The sequence below is a fragment of the Hoplias malabaricus genome, chromosome 7, assembly GCF_029633855.1.
Source record: "Hoplias malabaricus isolate fHopMal1 chromosome 7, fHopMal1.hap1, whole genome shotgun sequence".
NCBI lineage: Eukaryota > Metazoa > Chordata > Actinopteri > Characiformes > Erythrinidae > Hoplias > Hoplias malabaricus.
The window spans coordinates 5,926,460-5,949,256 of NC_089806.1; the positions used below are offsets into that span (position 1 = coordinate 5,926,460).

At 46.1% G+C, this 22,797-nt stretch overlaps 1 protein-coding gene across 1 annotated transcript in view; it reads right to left on the reverse strand.

Moving 5' to 3' along the window:
• Positions 1-22,797, reverse strand: part of man1a1 (mannosidase, alpha, class 1A, member 1) — a 143,603-nt gene that overhangs the window by 20,980 nt on the left and 99,826 nt on the right. Inside the window, exons 5-7 of the mRNA XM_066676490.1 lie at positions 21,310-21,404; positions 7,506-7,629; positions 6,631-6,724 (exon numbers count right to left, since the gene is read on the reverse strand). Coding sequence (XP_066532587.1) covers positions 6,631-6,724; positions 7,506-7,629; positions 21,310-21,404 — 313 coding nt within the window. The remainder of the gene's footprint in view (positions 1-6,630; positions 6,725-7,505; positions 7,630-21,309; positions 21,405-22,797) is intronic.

A 22,797-nucleotide genomic window follows, 5' to 3' on the forward strand; every position in this document is an offset into this window, starting at 1 on the left:
GCAGTAGTTAGGAGCCGAGGTTTAGGGCGGCAGTAGTTAGGAGCCGAGGTTTAGGGCGGCAGTAGTTAGGGGCCGAGGTTTAGGGCGGCAGTAGTTAGGGGCCGAGGTTAGGGCGGCAGTAGTTAGGGGCCGAGGTTAGGGCGGCAGTAGTTAGGGGCCGAGGTTTAGGGCGGCAGTAGTTAGGGCCGAGGTTAGGGCGGCAGTAGTTAGGGCCGAGGTTTAGGGCGGCAGTAGTTAGGGCCGAGGTTTAGGGCGGCAGTAGTTAGGGCCGAGGTTTAGGGCGGCAGTAGTTAGGGCCGAGGTTTAGGGCGGCAGTAGTTAGGGGCCGAGGTTTAGGGCGGCAGTAGTTAGGGGCCGAGGTTAGGGCGGCAGTAGTTAGGGGCCGAGGTTAGGGCGGCAGTAGTTAGGGGCCGAGGTTTAGGGCGGCAGTAGTTAGGGCCGAGGTTAGGGCGGCAGTAGTTAGGGGCCGAGGTTAGGGCGGCAGTAGTTAGGGCTGAGGTTAGGGCAGTAGTAGTTAGGGCTGAGGTTAGGGCAGTAGTAGTTAGGGCTGAGGTTAGGGCAGTATTAAGTTCAGTGGTAGGGTTAAGATAGTATCAATTATGGTAAAGTGTAGAGAACACCTCCCCAAACTGAATGGAAGTCTAAGTAATATCTCCTGACGCCATGGAGACAACTGTGTGTGTGTGTGTGCAGTCAGATGGCCACAGCATTCAGTGCTGTCTGCTTCACTGGGCGTTAGAGATGACTATGTTTTCTGTATGTTTGTGAGGGAGAGAGTGTCACTGAGTGTCACGCTCATAAATATATATACCTCATTAACCACTGGGCAGTGTTTACGCCACAAACGTCAGCAGTCATCAGTAAACAGCCCCCCCCCCACCCCCACACACAATTATAAACCCACTGCAACATGAGTCGTGAAGGGGCCATGTCCTACATTCATCTGGTAATTTATTTCCCCCTGAAGTCCACTGAGAGCTTCATGAGAGTAAAACGTCTGTAGTTCAAGTCCCACGTCCATTTCCCCCACCCTCTCTGTATCCTTCACAATGAAACAGATTTGACCCTCTGCCTTTAAGACTGGAATAAGTAAATGACCCCTCTTATGGCTTAGTCAAAAACTAACGAGGGCTGAAACGTAAGACGACACTGATGGACCTGAAGGTCTGGAACAGTACAACGTTTCAGTCACTTTTACACGATGTGCACGCCCCGTGTGTCTGCCACAGACCGTCTGCAGGAACAGCACTCCACACCACTTCAGAGTGAATGGATGGAGGTATCTGCCCTCACTCTGCTGGAGGAACAGCTTGTCATCTACTGGGAAGGTCTTTACAGCGGAGGCAGGAGCGTTGCTGGGAGGATCCGCTCGCGTTAAGACACAGGAGTATTCACAGGAGTCTTACAACAACCCCACTTCAGACAAACTGGATGAGCTTCTGTTACACACCAAGAGAACACCTTCCACTGCCCCTCCATGCAGTTAGAATTAGAACCGAGCTCAAAAGATCCAACTTGTGAAGCTAACTGGGACATTTTTGGCCGTTTTCACCCACTTTTACTGGTTCCCCAAACCCAGAAAACGTTATTCTCCGCTGGAAACTAACTGTGAGGGTGTCTGCTTGTGGAGCTAAAGCAGCTCTAGAAAAAGTACAAGCCTCAAAATGTAACGGCACACATGGGCTACTTTTCTCACTTCTCACAAGTTCAGCTGATGGCTCAGGACTCCGCAACATTTCCACCAGTGCATCATACCTCACTCTGATCTGACTGCACTGTAAACAGTGGATAATCCATAACTCTGTTTATCTCCGGCTCTGGTGCTCAATTCTTAAACCAGTATAAAACTTTGGTGGAAAAGGGCTATGGAGGGAAACGGGAGCATCCATTGGGGGGGGGGAGAGAGAGAGAGAGAGAGAGAGAGAGAGACTATAGCCTCAGAGCTGTAACAGGCTGTCAGTAGAAACATGGCTCCTGCTGTTAGATCTCTGTGGCTGCTGAAGGACAAAGAGAGCCTCTCAGAACACCCCCCACCTCCAAACCCCACTCTGTTTAACACACTCTGTGCCCACAGCAGCCCCGAGAGCCACATGCTGAACATTCACCAGCTTTTCCTCACCCGCACTGAGAGACAAGAACCAGCCATCTCTAAAGGTCAAAGGAGAGACTACACTCAGGCGAGAGAGAGAGAGAGAGAGAGAGAGACAGACACTGGGGGAGTGGAGAGAGAGAGAGAGAGAGAGAGAGAGAGAGACAGACACTGGGTGAGTGGAGAGAGAGAGAGAGAGAGAGAGAGACTGTGGGACTAGAGAGAGAGATACTGGGGGAGTAGAGAGAGAGAGAGAGAGAGAGAGACTGTGGGACTAGAGAGAGAGACACTGGGGGAGTAGAGAGAGAGAGAGCGCGAGAGAGAAAGAGAGAGACTACATTCAGGCGAGAGAGAGAGACAGACACTGGGGGAGTAGAGAGAGACTGTTGGGCTAGAGAGAGAGACAGACACTGGGAGTGGAGAGAGAGACACTGTGGGAGTAGAGAGAGACACGGAGTAGAGAGAGAGCGAGACACTGGGGGAGTAAAGAGAGAGAGACAGACACTGGGGGAGTAGAGAGAGAGAGAGAGATTGGGGAGTGGAGACAGAGAAAGAGACAGTGTAGAGAGAGAGAGAGACACTGGGGGAGTAGAGAGAGAGAGAGAGAGATTGTGTGTAATATAATCATTAATGTATTGTGAATACAGATTTATCTTCATTAGAATGTAGGACTATAATTATAATGCAAGAACAATACAATCCAAATGGTACAGAAAAAAATAAAGAAATGGACTAAATAAATAAATAAAAGAGAGAAGGAAAGAAAATATTTCCATTTAATAAATCCCTACAGGGTGCAGATTTCCTCTCAGTCCACTCCAGTCAATGGCGCCACTGACCTATATGAGACCCGCCCCCTCAGGACAGAACGCGGCTCTTGTGTGAAGGCAGAAGATGGCGGGCTATTTTTAATGCAGGACCACGCTATCGGCCCCCTCTCCCTGCGGCTAGCTGCCCTCTCGTATTATCTCTGTTTATTTCTCCTGGACAAAAGAGCGGGCAAAGAGAGAGAGAGAGAGAGAGCAACAAAAGCTTACTCGGACAGAAAACTCTTCCCATTTCTTTAGAGTGTGACGCCTGCCTCTCTCTCTCTCTCTGAGTCTGTCTGAAGACTCTGGGCTATGGGGGTCCAGTAGAAATGACCTGAGCCTCCCTGCAGCCCCACAGCCTGGAGCTCTGCCTCACTGAAGTGCTCTCAGACCTCCGCAGACGAGGGATCCTCAGAGACGGGCCGCACAGCACAGGGAAAAACGTTACAACGCTGGATATTCCCTTATCATCGCATATTCAAATTCATTACTGCTTACTGTACGACAACCTAGTTATAAGGGGTGTCCACAAACTTTCACACATACTGTAGGAAGGTGTGGTGAGTCCCTCTCCAATGACTGTGTTCAGTGTTTCTGCACAGTTCTGTCTCAAAGCACTGAGCAACAAATACAATGAGCTGATTGGCCTGCAGTTGCTATGCAAAGGCCAAAGATGATTGGTTGGTGATGATTATGACACTGGGGAAATCTGCATATCAAACAGAGGGTGGGTACAGTAATGTCACACTTATGACACACACACACACACACACACTTCAGGTACAAAATATAAAAAAATAATCAAGATAAAAAACATGGAAGTAAATAAATAAAGACGCTGTTCCTCCTTGGTTTGCCTCAAACTCCCATCATGCCCTACTCTCAACCACTTCCACACTGAAACCGTTAGCCAGTCTTGCTAATTTGTGATAGGGAGAAAGTAGCATTAGCGCATGGTCATTACACTGGGACCAGCCTAAGCCCAGCTGCTCGAGTCGTGCTGTTAATGAATGGCTAGACTTCTGTGCCGTGTACAGATTAAGATACGAACTAAATTAGTCTTAGATTTATTATCAGATGGAGGAAAATAACAACGACAAACCGGGCCCAGTTTCATTAACGTAAAACAGCACTGCTGAGGAGCAACAAAACAAACAAACTTCAGTGTAAATAGCACCCCCTTGTGGAGGAACTTAAACCTTCCATAATCAAATCAGGAGGCGGTGAATGAGACACAAGCCAGGACTGTGGGGGGGCTTTGGAGTTGAAACACAGAAGAAATCATTTGGGGTAATTACGGTGGTACTTTTGTCTCAATGCTAATGAGGTAATGTACAAATAGAGATGGCAGCCGGATGCACACTGGAGCTTAATTTCACCCTCACACGCCAATTATTCCGTCCGAGAAGTTATTACAGCCTTAGCTAGAGGCCTGAGTGAATCAGAAACATGACTGAATTAACATCTGAGTCACTGAGCGGAGGAACATCAGCGGAGGAGTTCTTGCAATTAGTTGTTTACATCGGGCGAGCCATTAGCCGCGAGGCAGCGGCGGACATTTTGTGGGCACCGAGCACGTCTCAGCACACCGGCTACAGGTGAAACACTGCACCGCTGAGATTCAAAGCCCAATCCGCTGCAGCGTCTCTGGGTAATATTTACAAACATATTCTAATAACAGAGCACCGTACGAGGCAACGTCAGTCTAACAATGCAGTTCGTCTGTACAATGGGTCAGAACTGACTCTAAAGGCCTGCAGTTTTGGCTTTTGGCTCCTCACAATGAATCCCCTCAAATTCTGATGAAAGAAAAACTGTTGAAAAGAAAGATCTGTGCGCATCTACAGGAAAACCAACACCGAGCTCAATTATAAGCTGGCAATGGGATAAAAAACTAGGTCTGTCTGAGGAGCATTTTAAGAATGTGATTATAGTGAAGCACCGCGAAAAGCCTTGTGCTCCATTAATCCACTAACAAAAATGAAAAAAGGTCTTTTAGAGGGGAGAGAGAGAGCAAGAGACAGAGAGAGAGAGAGAGAGAGAGAGAGAGAGAGAGAGAGAGGGAGAGAGTGAGAGGGAGAGAGTGAGAGCGAGAGAGAGAGCAAGAGAGAGAGCAAGAGAGAGAGACAGAGAAAGAGCAAGAGAGAGACAGAGAGAGAGAGACAGAGAGAGAGACAGAGGCAGCGAGAAAGAGACAGAGCGAGCGAGAGAGAGTGAGAAAGAGACAGAGCGAGAGAGTGAGAGAGACAGAGCGAGAGAGAGTGAGATAGACAGAGCAAGAGAGAGAGCGAGAGAGAGCAAGAGAGACAGAGACAGAGCGAGAGAGAGCCAGAGCGAGAGAGAGCAAGAGAGACAGAGACAGAGCGAGAGAGAGCCAGAGCGAGAGACAGACCGACAGAGCAAGAGAGAGATAGACAGAGAGAGACAGACAGAGAAAGACAGACAGAGAGAGCACAAGAGAAATATATAAATAATAAAAAAAAAGCCCTCAGACTCTTTCCCAGGGCAAGTACCACACACACACACACACAATGTGTAGAAACGAGAGTGTGCGTGTGTGTGTGCGCATACAAAATACACTTCACTAGTGGCTGCCCTGCTCTTGCACTCATCTGACTGACCTTTCAGAGGCAGCATGTGAGTGTCCCTGGGAAAGAGAAAGAAGGCGAGAGACACAATTCCTTATGTTTACGCCGGTCCGTAGGAGGCTTATTATTATTTTATTTTAATACAGACAACAAACCCAAAGAGAACCTTTCCTGAACGAGGTGTTTGTTTCATAACTGAGCCACACTGGACACCGAGAGCCGTAAGAGAACACATGCTACACCTGCACCACTAAGATGATTATCACCATTAAATCATGATTAAATCAACCAATCTTTTAGAGAGCTTTCAGAGACCTACGCACATCCTGCTGCTGTGGGATCAAGGGTCAGGACATCAGCGTGTTTGAGTTTTTATAATGTAAATATATAGTTATTATGTGAAATGCACAGTCAATGTGTGAAACTCGTCATATTATGTGCTTCATAAAGAGTCACGTCTAGAATCAACTCACACTGATTACACAGCCGTGTTGATATAACACAGTGTAGCTAGGTGCTGAATGCTGAAACGAGCAGTCATCTGAAAAAGACGTCATCTAGAAGGCAGCAAACGTTGGTCTAAAGTGTGTATTTATCTTTCAGCATTTATAAAGCTTTCAGTTTAATAAACAAAAGGTGTCTAATGGGTTATTGGGAGCGATGCCATAAGAGACCTACATCTAAAGCACCACTTCAAAGCACAGGAATTTTGGGCCGACAGCAAAGTGATGATTCATAATTCCTTCTTCGTTGTTTTCTTTGTTGCCTTGGTGCAACATGGAGCTGACATTTACTCTACTCAACGCACGGGTTACAAATCAGAGACGGGACTACACTGATTAGGTCAGACAATTCCTCAGAGGTTCCCAGACTCAACCGCTTTAATGTTGAGTTCCTACCTGCGTTTTGTTCCTATTCTCAACAGTGTAATGGAAGAGAAGCTCATACCTGCTGTTTGTAATTGTCATATTCTATATAAGGCATCTCTGCATACTAAAGAAGCATGGTATCTGGAGACTGTACACACCCACTATATCTTACGCTCCTGTGACCATTCACACACCTTTATTTGTAAGCAACGGTCGGTAGAGAAGTAGGAGGAACCCTGAAAGAGAGAGAGACTGAAGAATTAACCCAGACTTACGTTGTCCCCACTGTCCACTGTTGGGGTTCAGATAGTTGGGGTAGAGCCCCTGAGGCTTGTCCAGGCGATTGAGCACTTTGCGAATGTTCATGACCTGTAACGACAAAAGGAACGTACAGTTTTAAAGACGCTCTGGTGCAGTGCGTCAGCTCCAGTGAGAGGTGCAGTAAACTCGGAGCTCGCTTGAAATGCAAGTGATGTTTTCTGGTGGAGATTGCGCTCATCAATCTATAGAGTCCAGGTCACTTTCACAGTTAAGTGCAGCCTCATTCAGGGGTTTGTAATGGTATCATCTATCAGCGTCGACACTGCAGCAGGTCAGGTCTGGTTCAGGAAGAGGCTGGGGGGCTGTGTTGAGGACGGTGATGTGAGGAGGTCCTGTGAGATCTAAAGCATCGTGATGCCGAACCTCTGCAGAAGCGGGGGATATAAAAACAAACTAAAGAAAACCTACGAAGGATTCACTAAGTGGTCCCAGGGCTGGAGCAGAAACCTTAAGGTTTCAGGTGATTAATAGAGAGTTCAGAGGATGGGTGTAGCCTCCAGCTCCATGGGGAGTTTCTTTTCACTCTCATAGCTTGAGGTCAACACCTGAGACACATCTATTTAGACCAGGATGCGGTATCAGACAAGCTTTGCTGATGTACACACATAGACAACATTTGCGCTACTCGGGTGACTACTGACTTCCAGTGTTTGTTAGCAACATTAGCATCATAGCTCCTGTTCTAAAGCTTTATTCTGACTCAAAGCACTTCCTGGCTGTTCGACTGCCTCTTGGGGAAGAGGAAAACAATGCACATCAGCTTCTCACCACACTATTCCTTTAAGGCATGAATGTACAACAAAAGGAAAGGCTGCCAATGGATGCTCACCTTCTCAGCGAACACCGGCTTCCCAGACAGTCTGCTCAGATGTATGAACTCCAGATGCAGAGTGCCGTACTCCGCCAAAATACTGCTGCCTCCAGACGCCCACGGCCAGTTCCTGCCTATTCCACTGTGGAGAGAAAACACACACACAAACAAGCAGCGCTGTTAGTTTTGAACGTCTCCTGTTACGCGGCTGCTCATGAAAGAGTCTTTCCTCCGCAGAGTGTGTAACGCACAGGGCTCAAGTGCCACTTTACTCAGGATCCTGTTGCTCTCAGTGTCTGACAAGCGATGATTAACGTCTGAGCTCCATCCATCCCAGCATCCGTCACTGCACAACCTTGGAGCCAACACATCCCTCTTCTGAGCTACCGACTTCAGCCGCTCACTTCGTCTATTCTTCATCTGACAGGAAGGGCGTCTGCTAAATCGAAAACTGATCGAGGACCGGGGCTGGGCCCTGATCCCCTGACGAGGCCACCGGGACGCCCATCCTCCCCGTCCTCCCCACCTCAAGCAACCGCCATGACAACAGCGTTCAGTGAAGCGCTCTTTCAGGACTCCTGAAAGACAAATTACGGCTTGTCTTCCGCTAATGATGCATAATAAAAGCGTGCAGCTATTCAGGAAAAGTTGTACAGCTTCATTTGCTTCGTTCTGACAGAGATGAGAGGGTTTGTGAACTCAAATCAGTCAAAATATAATGTTGGGTTTAAAGAGCAGCACTGGGAGACTTTCACAAAGGAATAAATTGCCAAATAAATTAATACAGAGAGAGAGAGAGAGAGAGAAAGAGATTGAGAAAGTGAGGAAGAGAAAGAAAGATAGAAAGAGAAAGAGAGAGAGAGGAAAGAGAGAAAGAGAGAGAGAGAAAGAGAGAGAAAGATAGAAAGAGAAAGAGTGAGAGAGAGAAAGAGAGATTGAGAAAGAGAGAGAAAGATTGAGAAAGTGAGAGAAAGAGAAATAGAGAGAAAGAGTGAGAAAGCGTGAGAAAGAGAGAGAGAGGGAAAGAGAGGGAGAAAGAGAAAGCTAGAGAGAAAGAGAGAGAAAGATAGAAAGAGATTGAGAGAAAGAAAGAAAGAGATTGAGAAAGTGAGAGAAAGCTAGAGAGAAAGATTGAGAGTGAGAAAGAGAGAGAAAGAAAGAGAAAGAGTGAGAGAAAGAGTGAGAGAAAGAGTGAGAGGGAGAAAGAGAGATTGAGAAAGTGAGAAAGAGAGAAAGATAGAACAAGAAAGAGAGAGAAAGAGAAAATGAGCTTTTAAACATATATTACATTTGTTTTTGGGTTGCTTTGCTTTCACAGCATATACATTCTCTTCTTGATCCTAAACTTTTGACACAATTAAGAACAAGGTACAAATGGGCGAATAAAGTATGCAGAACAACTCAGACTGCAATCTGTAAACAAACAGTGTTCCTGAAGGGTCACTGGAACCAATGAGAGAGTGTGTACAGACAACATGCTCATCTCCATTAATTAATGCCATTTTTAAAAACAGAAATGTCACCAAACATTTGATGTGACGCGGAAGTGCTGTCGTCCTATTGGCTCTGAATACTGACTGTAACCAGTGCTCTGTGGGCAGCCATCCCTGTCAGTGTTACTCCACTGGAGCGTCCCCTGCACGTCTGTAATGAGTTGCACAGCTCATGTGTGTGGTGGCGGAAGAGGGTGTTGTTGGGGGGTGGGGGGAATAAAATAATGAGAAGCACGACTGAATATAATCATGTCTCGGCTGATGGGCAGAGACGCGTCTGCATGCTGTGCCAAACTAATTTGTTTTTGCATTACAACGCTAATTAAAATCACACTACGCAGATCAGAAAACAGCAGAAATGCATCAGCTCCATCGCGGGGAGAGTGGGGGGTTCCACCCATGGTGATGCCTTAGAGTCCAGGAGTCCAAGACAGCCCTCCATCACTAACCCTGACACCGGCCTCAGGCTTCTGTGAGCCACTTTCACATGGTGCTTTTCCACTACACGGCACCTATTCCACTGGACTGTACTCGTTTTTGGTCCCTTGTCGGTTTTCCACTACCATGGCTCCCTCCTGAACTGTATCCGGTGTCGTCTCAAAACCCAGTCTGTAAAGGGAACAGTGGTCTTTGGAAACCACAACAACGGCAGCGGTAACGTTAAGCGGTGTTTACTCATGGTGTATTGGCGTGTTGTCGTTGTAGTTTGGGACTGAACACAGCTCTGTCATCAGTTTAGACAGATCAGTAGAGTTTGTTCCTTCCTTGTTGCAGCGTCCAGCTCTCGCTGGATTCTTTCGTCGGCCACCGATCCAAGGAGCGTTTGAACCTCTTCAAAAGACCACGGTGTAATTTTACGAGCTGCCGTCGTGAGTCGGATAAAAACAAACGTGATCTCTGCTGCAGCTCCTGCAGATATCACCTGCTGTTCTTGATTATGAACTAGGACTGAGGTCTGGAGACACGCCCTACAGCTGTTCCCCTGGAATATGAATTCTTCGCTGACAGGACTGATGCTCCTATAAAGGCAAGGAGAGTCATAACCAAATATAAAGAGCAGAAATGATGCATTCTATTATTTTCCTATCACTCGGCCTCTGTGTGCTTCTCAAAACAGCAAGGATCTGTCTGATCTGCTGCTTGTGCAGAGGCTAAGCTCATTTAGAAGCTGAAGGGAAGGACAGGCAGCTTGGCACTGGTCTGGAGACTGAGCTGCTATTGAGTAATGCGCAGCAATGCTATTATAACAAAATGTCTGACAGAGGTCTGAGAAAACTCCAGCATCTCCTGGAATTACAGGCGGGCTCCAGCATGACGTACACACTCCTGCACTGAGCCAGACGTCCACCAGGGCTCTGAGAGCGCCAGGTTCACCCGCTTCCCTCCACTCACTCAGACCCAGAGAGTCAAGAAGCCATGGCTTTCAGCACATTTCATTGCTAACTGCTTAAGCTAGGTGCGCCAGCCTCTAGGGAAGGGAAACTGGCCCAGGGAAGAAAAAACAAAGTTCCACTCCCTGGACACTATAAATCACCAGCCGAGGCAAGGCAGTGTGGTCACAGCCGGTTGAGCATGTTGTTGGTGTAAAAAGAAGTGAATGATAAAACGCTAGCAGACTGCTTCAGCGGTGTGGAAAGTCTAAATGGCTCTTGTAATTAGACCACTCGGATCATAAGCAAACGACTCCCAGGCCTTCACTGGATTAGATTGATTACACTAAACAGAACATGAACTCCAAACCTTCCGTAGAAACACAGTGGTTTCTCTGGAAGCAGGAGAAGCAGGATGTACGCTCACAGTTTATGATACAGCTGTAAAATCCCTTCAGTGTGTGCAATATAATGCAATAACACGATAATGTGATTTTATTGTCATTACAGAGGCACAAGGGAATCTGCACTCTCCATCTAACCCATGACTGGCAGTGAATACACACACACACTTTTCACTGTGTGAGTGATTTGATGAATGTGTTTGAGAGACCTGGCTACTGAGTGAGTGTGTAAGTGAATGGGTGAGTGACTGGGTGAGTGTGTGACACTGTCCACAGGTGTGAGTGAGTGACTGGGTGAGTGTGTGACACTGTCCACAATGTGTGAGTGTGTGAGTGAGTGAGTGAGTAATCGTCTACAGTTGAGAGTGTGAGAGTGAGCGAGTGATGGTCAGTAACTGCCATTTCTCTTATTTAGCTCTCTCCCTAAATCTTGACTCTCTCACGCTGTGGTACAGAGCGACAATCTCTCATCTTCCTCTACAATCTGAAGAGGAGCTCCTCACGCTGATAGATCAAAGAGAAGCGGGGTTAATGCTTCATAATGAAGGTTAAAACAGCAACCACCCTCTCAGCACCTCCCACCATTCTGTTTCAAAGGCCCAGTCCACTGCGTCCTGCAGACTAGCTCAGCTCAAAACGGCTGGATCAGATCCGAACGCTTATTAAAACTGCTTACCAACATCATGCAGTTTATCTCCAAAAGAAAACAGTGTGGCAGCGGCCCACAGTGTGAGGCCTATTCTCATAGCCATTAGGAAGCTGACTTTGTGAACTAGCCGTGAATGTCTCAGCTAGGTGCCAGCATCAAGCCATTACACTGAGGGGCGTGCATTATATGAAAGCTCCATTTAACCAGAGCTATAGAAATACACTCTGCTCCGTGTGCATGTCTGCCAAACACAGCAGCTATTCTACCCCCCCACACTCCTAAAGCCTCTCTGCTGCCACTTGGTCTTAACAGCATCGCACTTCTAATGACTACATCTCGGTTTCCTTTCAAATGCAGATGCAGACTAGCTAATAGGCAATTTGTTGCTTCTGAAAGACGGCGCCACCCTGTTGCTATGGCTTCAAAGCTGGGGTCATACATTCATTTCTTCAGGCTGAAGCAGGACGTTTTACAGTTTGCTCTGCTCACAGCCACCCCCTTAAAGAAGAAACACATTCAAATCCGCTGGACTTTACTCAGCCTTAAATGTAGTGGTTAGAGATTTCCTCCAGTGAATCTTCTCATTACGGAACTGACGCTGCCTTTATGCAGGAGAGATACTCAGCTCGATCTATGGCACCTTAATTGTGGGGATCTGGAGTCTACCAACAAACAGTGGTGGGGGGAGAAGAAGAAGAAGAAGAAAGAAAAAGGAGAAAACAATCACCCAAGTCTGTGTTTTGTGCACTGCCTAAAGCAGAAAAAAACGTGATTAAACGAGTCGGTCTGATTCTGCTGCACTTCTTAAGTCAAGATCAGACATTTTGGACCTACTCCGCCCACTTGCCATGTGTGAATCTATTTCTCTTGTTGTGAAAGTAGAAGGGAGTCGACTCTGAAGCATATAGTAAATGAGGTCGACACTCGGTGAGTGACTCCGAGTCTAAACACCTGATTAAAATGTGTTCAGGGCAGATGTTTGCTGTGTGTGTAGTAGTGGTACAGTCTTAGTTAAGCTAGGGTGACCAGACGTCCTCTTTTATCCAAACATGTCCTCTTCTTTTGTCCCGTTGGGAATTTCACAAACGTCCGGGATTTTGTTTTTCTAGAGCTTACAAAGAACTTTGAGAAGCGTTTCGTTCACAAACTAGTCCCGCCCTCCCATACTCCGATTGGTTCGCTTGAGTGAGAAGGGGGCGTGGTGAAGTAGTCTAAAATATTCTGATTGGACGGTCTGACTGTAGAGCTACCGCTATTGGTCGATAACCTTCTCTGTAAACATTTAATTGGTCAGTCTGCACGTCAGTAGTCCTTGTTTACCTCAGGCAAATCTCGTGTACCCACCCTCATCTCGAGCACCTATGCCGAAACGTAAATGTAAGTTCTCGGATGAATTAAAAAAGAAATACCCATGTTTTGTGGAGCAAATAAAGATGTAAAGTACCTAATAGCACACATCGGTTCGTTCAGAGAGCCCCCCCGCCCCCCCGAGACGTGTCCTCTTTTTCACCGTCTCAGATCTGTTCACCCTAGTTAAAATCAAGTGGAGTGAATGAGTCATTTCCTTCAGCTCCAGCAGCAGGAATTCAGAGTCTGGGTTGACGTAAGAAAACCTAGAAGTCTTTACAGAAAGGAGTCCTGCACGTTACAGAAATATGATTACGTTATAATACCTGTTGTTAAAATCCCTACTCCAAAAGTTACACAGTGCAGAGCCTACAGTAACAATGCCAGCTCACCATTAAAGGTCATGATTATGAAGCTTCCACTTTAAAGTTAAAATAGTGTGCCTTTAACTAATTTCCATGTTATCCACCTTCAACACCTGGAATGCCCACTTTCCAAAATCCAGGTTCATTCTGAGGGAGATCATCAAGCATCTTTCACTTCAGATTCAGCTTGACTTCCTGTATTAGACAAAGAGAAACGGTGAAAGCAAGAAAGAAGCTAAATCTAACATTATCTAATCTTTATCTCAACTGGAGTCACTCCTCAGCTCTTTCTCATCTGAGCTCAGGCTATAGCCGAAGAAAAGGGGATTTTTAAAGACAGATAAAACGGGTTAGCATTCTTTTCCTTCTCATTTTCAGAAACTCTGCAGAGAGGGATGGCAATCGAGGAAGCCGAGGGTAGTTCATGCTTTATCAGAAGGTTCCAGAGCTGGAAGAGCACATCTGTTCCATATTTCCATGGATGACTGTTGTATCCTGTTGGGTAAAAGATCTAAAACTTCAGCAATTACAGCATGCAGAATTTTGGCTCTTGTTTCCAACTTCATTTTCAGCTTTTAGCACAATCCGTCATCGAGGATTTGCATGGCATTATCCACAATCCAATGCTCATCCTAAAGCAGAGTTGCTGAAATGTTATACTTCCTCAGCAGCTGAAAAGCGGCAGATCTGTGCTGGCTCTGCAGCCTCAGCCTCAAAAACCCTGCTCACAAATGTGTTTACACTAAGACGACCAGAACGTTTGGATTTTTGACTGGTAATGGCTTTTATCCTCCTCACACGGCCATGCAGTGTTTTATTCTGTTTAATGAGGGGGATACATAGCTGAACGCTAGCTAGTTCAACAATAACAAGCAGCGTCAGCTCTTGTTTAAAAGTCAAAGGATTGAAGAAGGATTTCATATCTATAATTTCTTCGAGGGTTATGGGTGAAACAGTCAGTAAAAAGTCAAATGCACAAAGTGCCATTGTAACCTTCTTTGGTTCCGCAAGGTTCCTTCTCACCAGTAGTTGGTTAATCTGTATCTTGAACGACAAAACTACTCTTGTGATCAGTCAGAGCCTGCCTTGGGCCTAGGACTCCTTGATGCAGGAGGAAGTGGCTACATTAGCGAAGGCACTCAAGGTCTTATCGATCATCTTTTCCCTGGATCACCTCCACTTGACCTTACTCTCAAACCCAAAGGCCAACTTCACCTGTACACACCATGCCAGACGAGGACCACTGAATCAGGTTAAGTTGAGCTGGGTCAGGCTCTGGCAGTATAGTAAATCTAATCCTGGTATCCATTATCTGCCTCACAAAGCCCTAACACAAGGCTGCAGCTGGGGGTGAGGACAGAAGGCGACACTGAAGGAAATGATCCACCAGGAAATAGTTCTCCAGGATGGAGGGAAGGTTATCTGAAGTGCCGCAGGGCTTGTCAGGGGCTGGAAAGTGGGATAAGGTCCACAGCAAAAAGGCACAGAAAGACATTTGTTCAGTAAAAGTCAGAGGCTGCCAAGTGAAAGGACACAAAGGGAACAACTGCAAACTAGAAGTTTATTGTGTGAGAAGTCACTGAAATTCACACTGGACCAGACTTTTGGGGGATGGAGGCTTTTAGATGAGAAGCACATATAGTCACATATACACTCACTCATTCTCATGGTCACCCACTCAGTCATTCAATCACATACATAGCCACTCATATAATCACTCATCCATTAATACAGTGACTCTCACCCTTACACAGTCACTCACTCAATCATATAATCACACATCCATGACTCTCACTCTCATACTCAATTCCTCATCCACTCACTCACTCCTAGTTACTCACTCACTCACGTATACAATCATTGACTCATATAATCACACATCCATTTCCTCTCAGATACACAGTCATTCACCCCCTTGGCTCAGAGACTCACTCACTCATATACAGAGTCACTCAGTCTAGACCCTAAACACAGTGCTGTTGGTCGGGCTTAGCCTGAAGTACCATGTTCTCAGGCAGTGACTGGGTTTGGAGCGAATTTTCAGTCTGATTAAGGCAGTAATACGAGTGTCTGTGCATGTGTGACAGATTCTCCAGGTCCGTCGGCAAGTGAGGACTAAAGTAGGATCCCACGGGGACCCTCAGTCTCGCCCCGTTGATATCTGGGTCAAGGTTGTTCTGTTCTGCTGTGAAATTACATCTCTTCTCCTTCTGCCTCCTGGTCCAGTCCAGCGGCCGCGACTCGTGGGACTGGAGCGAAGGAGGGGAATAATGAGGGTCCACATCAGACGTACAAAATCAGATCTCGGTTGGCGTGAGGCAGGTAGCAGCTTCTGGCTTTGGAAAACTGGGTTAATGCTAATATCTCAGCAAAAACGATCAAATGGTGGGGGGTGCATAATGAAAGTGGGCCAAAGTCTGGACAACACTGAAGGTTCAAAACTTTTGGATTCCAACAGAGACGTCGGGCCTGTTTTACGATGAGGCATTGGCTTCGGTGAATTCTCTAAGCAGTTCGTTTTGCTCGGTGGGATCAGAAATCCGGTTATTGAAAAACAAAAAGCCATTAACCCTTAAAATGCTTTCTACCAGGCAGAAGAACCAATGGAACCAGTGACGTAAGGAAGTTGAATTGCATGTATATCTAGGTGGTCCAATAGGCATTTACTGCGTCTATAAGAAGACACAATTGGCAATATCCATGTGTTGCAGTCACGTTTTTATTGGCGTGGCTGCCATAATGGGGGCCAATTATTCAATTTCTCATCCACAGCTCCTCTCTCTCTCAACATGTAGAGAAGGTTGGTCTCTGTGCTTCTACGTCAGAGGGGTAAAGGCTCCCACTGTGTAGCATAATGAGGATAAAAAGACCATAACCCTCTGTTAGCCATATTAGCGTTTTCGTCATCGGATCTAATGGAAAACCTTTATCTTTCCACTAGACTCTCACGTGTTTCTCTCCTCTTCTGTCTGAACCTGAGTGAGTGAGACAGGGATCCCACTGTCCCTGGGCTCTGAGAGTGGAACAAATTGCTGGAAGATAATGTTTTACCGCATCTCTGTCTAAATTATTTCTCTGGTTTGGCTTCAATTTTAATGAAGTAGTTCTCCTTGTCTGAAAGTGAGTGATCAGTGAGACAGGTTTCCATGCCACAGCAAAGCAGAGGTCGGATCCCAAATGCCTCTCTACACCCTCCGTGGGGCAGAGTCTGTCAAAAAATCAAGGGTTTGTTGTATGTAGAACATTGTTTTCACTGTGAGGTTCATGTTTCCCTGTCGAATTAATGTCTAATTACTGTCTGGGTGCAGTATTATTAGTTGTATTATCTGTGATGTGGGAAGTGAACCGAGCTGCTCTACAGACTGACACAGAAACAATCAAAAGTTTAAATATCACAGTTGTGTGTTTGAGTAATGAGTAAGTAACCAATACGGCAGTTACTTAACAGAGTGACATTAGCTGCAAGCCATGGATATAATGAATACACATTTCCTCAGTGCCCATGCCCATACCTGTACCCAGCACTATTCTGATCGCTCTATCTTATTTATTCCATACAGGCTGAACAGATCTGTCTGGTTATTGTGAGTCACGCTGTTCTGTCTGGAAGAGGATGCTCATTTGTTCTGCACTGCTATGTAACACTGAAGTTGAGGGCCTTTCTGCTGTACAGACCTGTATATCCTTTGATCACTGGGATTGTCGCTGTTTGTTATGGTCATACAGTGGCGGCTGTGTTTGCTAAACAGTGGGATTGTGTGGGATTCCTGGTTTTCAGAGTCTAAAATTATACTGCAGTGCAGTTAAGCATCAGTTTCTGGTTCAGTGTCCAAAAGGATCTAACACATTGAAGTGTAGAGGAAGTCGCATTTAAGAGAACAAATTCATGAATTATGAAACTGCCTGAGACCTGCTATAGTCAAAATACCACTTTAAATGATAATGAGCCGCTCGCTGTTCACCCCGACCCTGAGTGCACAGCAGTGAGGAACGAGGCGGCTCTGGTTTTTAGTCGTTTTTACTCGGTTCTCTTTCTTCTCCGTTCTTGTTTTCTCTGTTTTTATTCAGTGCTCTTATTTCCCGGCACTAGTTGTGTCTGTTTTGCTGCGTTTAACCTCATCTTTGCGCTTGGCGTCAGAACCGGAGCAGAATCAGAACGGCTTGATTTACCCCATGGTTTCAGACTTAGGCAGAGTACAGAAAACTAACTGGGCAGTCTTGTTTCACAGTCCGAGAGTTGGTGGGCCCCAGATATATAAAGTTTCATACAAACAATACCAAACCAAGTACATACAAACCATAGAATGAGTGATTCCACTCATTCACTCCAGAGAAGACTCCACAGCCCATAGCTGGTCGGCTTTTTACCCCTTTAAAGCTCATGTGCAGCTACTCCACAGTCTCTTCGTTATTTTCACGTCCACCTCTAAATTCGGAAGTGTGATAAAGGTCTGGGGCCGCACTAAATCATGAGACCCACTTAGGTCTTTCAACACCGAGGAATTACAATGAGAACCAATGCCAGTCTACACTGAGCTTAGATACAGCCGATGAGGGGAAAAACTCCAAGACCAACGTTAGTCTAAAGTGTCAAACATGCTGATGAAGTTGTGCTAGGTTTGGGCCACTGGAATGAACAACTCTCTCCTGCTCGTCTGACTGCAGCTGCCGACTGCGAAGTGGCAGGAGACTGCAAGCTTCAGCTGTGATAACCACAGTAAAAGCCCCAAATCCATTTGTTACACTCAGTGGTGCAACAATCGCCATGACAACTGGGGGCTTCATTAATAATCTGGAGAAGGTCCTAAGATGTGGAGGCGAGAGAGAGTGGGACAGCGAGAGACAGAGGAGTGAGGATCCGTGAGTTCAGTGATGAGGTGGTCAGTTCCCTCTGAGGGCAGGCTGCAAAACTGCAGTGTCATTAACTGACCACTGACCACCAATAATTCATCCAGTCATCAGCCAACTACCGCTCCTCCTTCATGTCCTCTTCACTGGCTACAGCCGATATTGCACATGCATTATCCAATTTAGCACCATCCTGCATACATAGTGAACCCAGACAGTAATTAGACACTATTTTGACAGGGAAATCTTAACATTGGAGCTCACTAAAACTGATTTTTTCCCCATACAACACACTGAGTACAGAAACCATTATCTTTTGACAGACACTGTGCCCTATGGAGGGTGTAGGCATCTCTCACTGATCACTCACGCTTTCAGACAAGGGGAATTTCCTTTAAACATAAGCCAAACCCAAGGAATAAGACTGAAACAAAGGAAAAAGAACGTGGCTTGTGTTTGTAGTCTCTTACACACTACAAGAACACAGGAGTGAAATAAGACGATTACTGACGCTTGTGTAAGATCTGTGTGAGAATGAATCACTCAGATTCAGACACAAGAGCAGAGAGACACATTGGTGTCTAACATGTTTTTTTCTCCATTAGATACTATGATGAAAATGATAATATGGCTAACAGAGGATAACAGTCTTTCTAATTATGCTACACTGCTGGATCCTTTACTCTTGATGCACAGGGCCGGTTGGCTTCTGTGTTGTTTAGATTAGTGCTGCGTTCTGAAACCAGACAATCACTCCCCAATATGGCGCCAACACCAATAAATAAATAAATAAATAAATAAATAAATAGACTGCAAACCAAGAATAGAAGCCATATCACCCCTAGATGTCCCTGTTGTATACAACAGTTTGTCCACAGGTGTGTGTGAGTGACTAGGTGAGTGTGTGAAATTGTCCACAGGTGTGTGTGTTTACCTGTGATGGAATAGTGCTGTGTTAATTAGTGTGCTGGACCCTCTGGACCCCTGCCCAGTGTGAAGCAGTTACAGAAAATGACTGAACAAATGAATAACTGAATGAATGAATAAAACACATTTGTTGGCATTCAAATTTTCTAAACCTGTATCTCTAAATAATATCACGCAGAGTGTGAATGATGTGGACAGTCCCAGCGGCTGCTGCCCGGGTCCCTCCATCAGCTCCTGGCAGTGACAGGAGACAGTCCTTGTGCAGCATTTTCATAACGCACTGCTCAAAGGCTACTGACGTGTCTATCAGGTGTCTGTTCTCCAGAGTGAGCCTGACCCTGTGTCCTCCAGGCTGCCGCTGGGACTGCCCTCTCCACTGAAGCTAAGGGCAGCCAGAATAGGCTCTCCATCACAGAACAGGCCACACAGGGCCGGCTCCGGCTCAGCCGTCACTCCACATTTATCAGCTCTGGAGCACTGTCCCTGTCTGGAGAGCACTCCAACAAAAACACACTGCCACAAAATGGCCCAAAACAGCTCTGAACCGACGTGCCCTCTGCCAGCAAAATGGTAGGCTTTCCCTCTCTCGCCGTCTACCACCGTCCGTCTCTTCCACCCTTGCCCCTCCGTCTCCCAGAACATCTTCCCTCTCAGTATCAGACTTGAACGCAATATAAGGAAGACCCTGAAAGTCCCAAGGTTAGTGAAATACTGCATTAAAGACAAAAAAAAATAATAATAATAATAAAAAAATTAATGAGAAACAATGTAGACTAGTGCTGGGTGTTATAGCGATACATTTGGTGTACTGCTCAAAAGTAGGACCTGTAGGATCCCACAGTCTTTAGCATGCTGTAATACAAACAAGAAAGTGCAGTAAGAAATTTAGCGCTGCATAATTTAGGCACAGCACAAACGCTTAGCACTCCACACTGTTACTGCACACACACTGTCAACCCATGATTACGGTATTAGAGCAATCTTTAACCATTCCTGTCTGTGCCAGCACCCCCTACAGGGTGTGTTCCGCCTTGCGCCCAGTGATTCTGAGTAGGCTCTGGACCCACCGCCACCCTGAACCGGATAAGTGTTACAGACGATGAATGAATGAATGTGCTATAATTGCCATGAGGAAGTTTGCACAATAAACACGGTTCAGTTGTTTCATTCACATCTAAGGCATTAGAAAATAATGTATATTACATATGCATCCTTTTTATATTTGGCTGCTCGGAAAGCACTAGCAAAATACTACTACTACTATTACTACTAATAATAGCTTATTAGAATGAGTAACGACGTGCAAGAGCTCAGTCTTTCCCTGCTCTGCGTCAGTGTCTACGGGGTTAATCTCGCCGAGATCTTTTCTCTGGTGTCAGTGAAGAGAGTGGCAGTGAAAATTCTTATGGAAGGAGAATGTGGCACATTCAGTTCAAGTGACAATAGGGCCATGTGAAACAAGGCAGTCTTCCATTGCCTACACTGGGGATGACTCGGTAAATGAAGCAGCCTCCACCTCCTCAGGTCAGAAGGAGGACTCCATACTGAATGCCGTTCTTCATGTGGATGTGGTGATCTTCACTAGCAGTGTTCTAAAGAAAATGCTTGCTGCCTACTTTGGACATTTCACTACTTACATTCTTCTGATCTGTAACAGAAGCTCATGTTGATCTCTTCACTCAAACAAGAGAAAGAGACCAGTTAATGTGAGGCTACAATCAGAATACTTTAAAAAGGGGATGTATTCTCCCTTGTTTCCTCATTGGAACACAGTTCTGGGTCTTAACAAAGCACCCGACTTCCTTTGGTCAAAACCCCACAAGAATCAAACCCCACAACAGTGTTCTCAACTGTGTAAACAGTTCCCTTTAAATGATAATGAGCCGCTCGCTGTTCACCCCGACCCCACAGCAGTGAGGAGCAGAAGCTCTGTTTTTAAGTCGTATTTGCCCTGTTCTCTTTCTTCTATTTTTACTCAGTGCTATTATTTCTCCACGCTTGTTGCGTCTGCTCTCACATAAACGTGGGTCCAGCGCTGTGATTGGACAGACTCAGACGAGGGGGCGGGGTGATTCTGAAGTGTGGAGTGGGGATGTAGAGCCCACCCACCCATATTTTGCACAAAGCCATTTAGCATGCCATGTAGTTCAACAGTTGCTCCAGCAGCACTGCTGTGTCTGATCCACTCGTACCAGCACAACACACCACCACATCAGGCCTGCTTTGCAGAGGTCATATGGGGGTGCTGACCCTGAAGAACAGGGTGAAAGCTGGCAAACTAAGTATACAGAGCACCAGATGGACTACAATTGAAAAAGTGCTCCTTTACGGTCAGTGGAGCTGAGAGAGAGAGAGAGAGAGAGAGAAAGAAAGCACAACTGAGACGAAAAGAGTGCATAAAGGTGAAAGTGTGGCTGACCTCTTCAGGTTGAGCAGAGCCCAGGGGATTCCGGTGGGGGTCTTGAAAGCAGGCAACAGCTTCTCTCCCAGCTCTATAGCTTTCCTCCTGAACACCTGAGAGTAAGAGAGGGCAAAAGAAGGAGAGAGAGAGAAATAGAGAGAGGGGAAAGAGGGAAAGAGAGACTCATCAGTCTTCTGGTAAAGCAGCTGTCAGTTGTGTACACTACAGCACATAGTGTACAGCCCTGCTACCTGCCCTAAACCTCCATTTCTCTGTCTGTTACTCTCGGGTGGCTCCAGAACACCAGGCAGAGAGACAGACAGACAGAAGCGGGCACAGAGGCTGCCAGTGTGTGGAGGCTCGGGTCCTGCACCAGGAAGATAAGAACAGATCAGATAAAGCCCTGTGCGGGCCCTAGCCTGCTCTTAACCTGCTGTCAGTCCCTCATCTCCTCACATATTCTCCCTTTCATCCAGCTTCAACTCCCATTTAATGAATGATGATGACCTAATTCTGAGTTCTGTGCACCCAGTCTGGGCCCAGGCGTAGTGAAATTAGGCACCTGAAGACGCTGGTCATGACACGATGTTCCTATCGCTGTAGATACCTTCAACACTTAGTGCCTTAGACAAACGACCAATGATAAGCCTGTGATTCTGACGTGACGTAAAGGCGAAGGTAGTCTCTGGGTATGTTTGCCATTACCATACACTAATTTTATTAATTTCAGGAACACACTATTTCATCAGTTTCAGACATTTCAGAAAATCAGTAAACGTTTGATTATTTTGTTTTATTCATTTGTTTTATTCGTTTGTTTGATATAAATAATGCAATAAATCTACCACAAAACTAAAACCTAAAATGGAGTGCTTTCACATAAACAGCAAACGTAAACATTCATTCATTCATTCACTGTCTGTAACCCTTATCCAGTTCAGGGTCACGGTGGGTCCGGAATCATTGGGCGCAAGGCAGGAATACACCCTGGAAGGGGCGCCAGTCCTTCACAGGGCGACACACACTAACACCTACGGACACTTGAGTCGCCAATCCACCTACTAACGTGTTTTTGGAGCATGGGAGAAAACCGGAGCACACGGAGGAAACCCATGTAGACACAGGGAGAACACATCACACTTCTCACAGCCAGTCACCCGGAGGAAACCCACACAGACACAGGGAGAACACACCACACTCCTCACAGACAGTCACCCGGAGGAAACCCACACAGACACAGGGAGAACACAACACCACTCCTCAGACAGTCACCCGGAGGAAACCCACGCAGACACAGGGAGAACACAGCAAATTTTTCAATCACTGCAGCCCAGCTCAGGATTCAAACCCTGAACCTATGGGTCAGGAGGCAGTTGCTCTCATGTTAAGCCACAAGTGACTTCAAACATAAACAATTACACAAAACATACCCTTAATGCTTCACTGTAAATAACAAAAAAACAAGTCATTATTCATTATAATCATACACAAGGTGTAAAATATCCT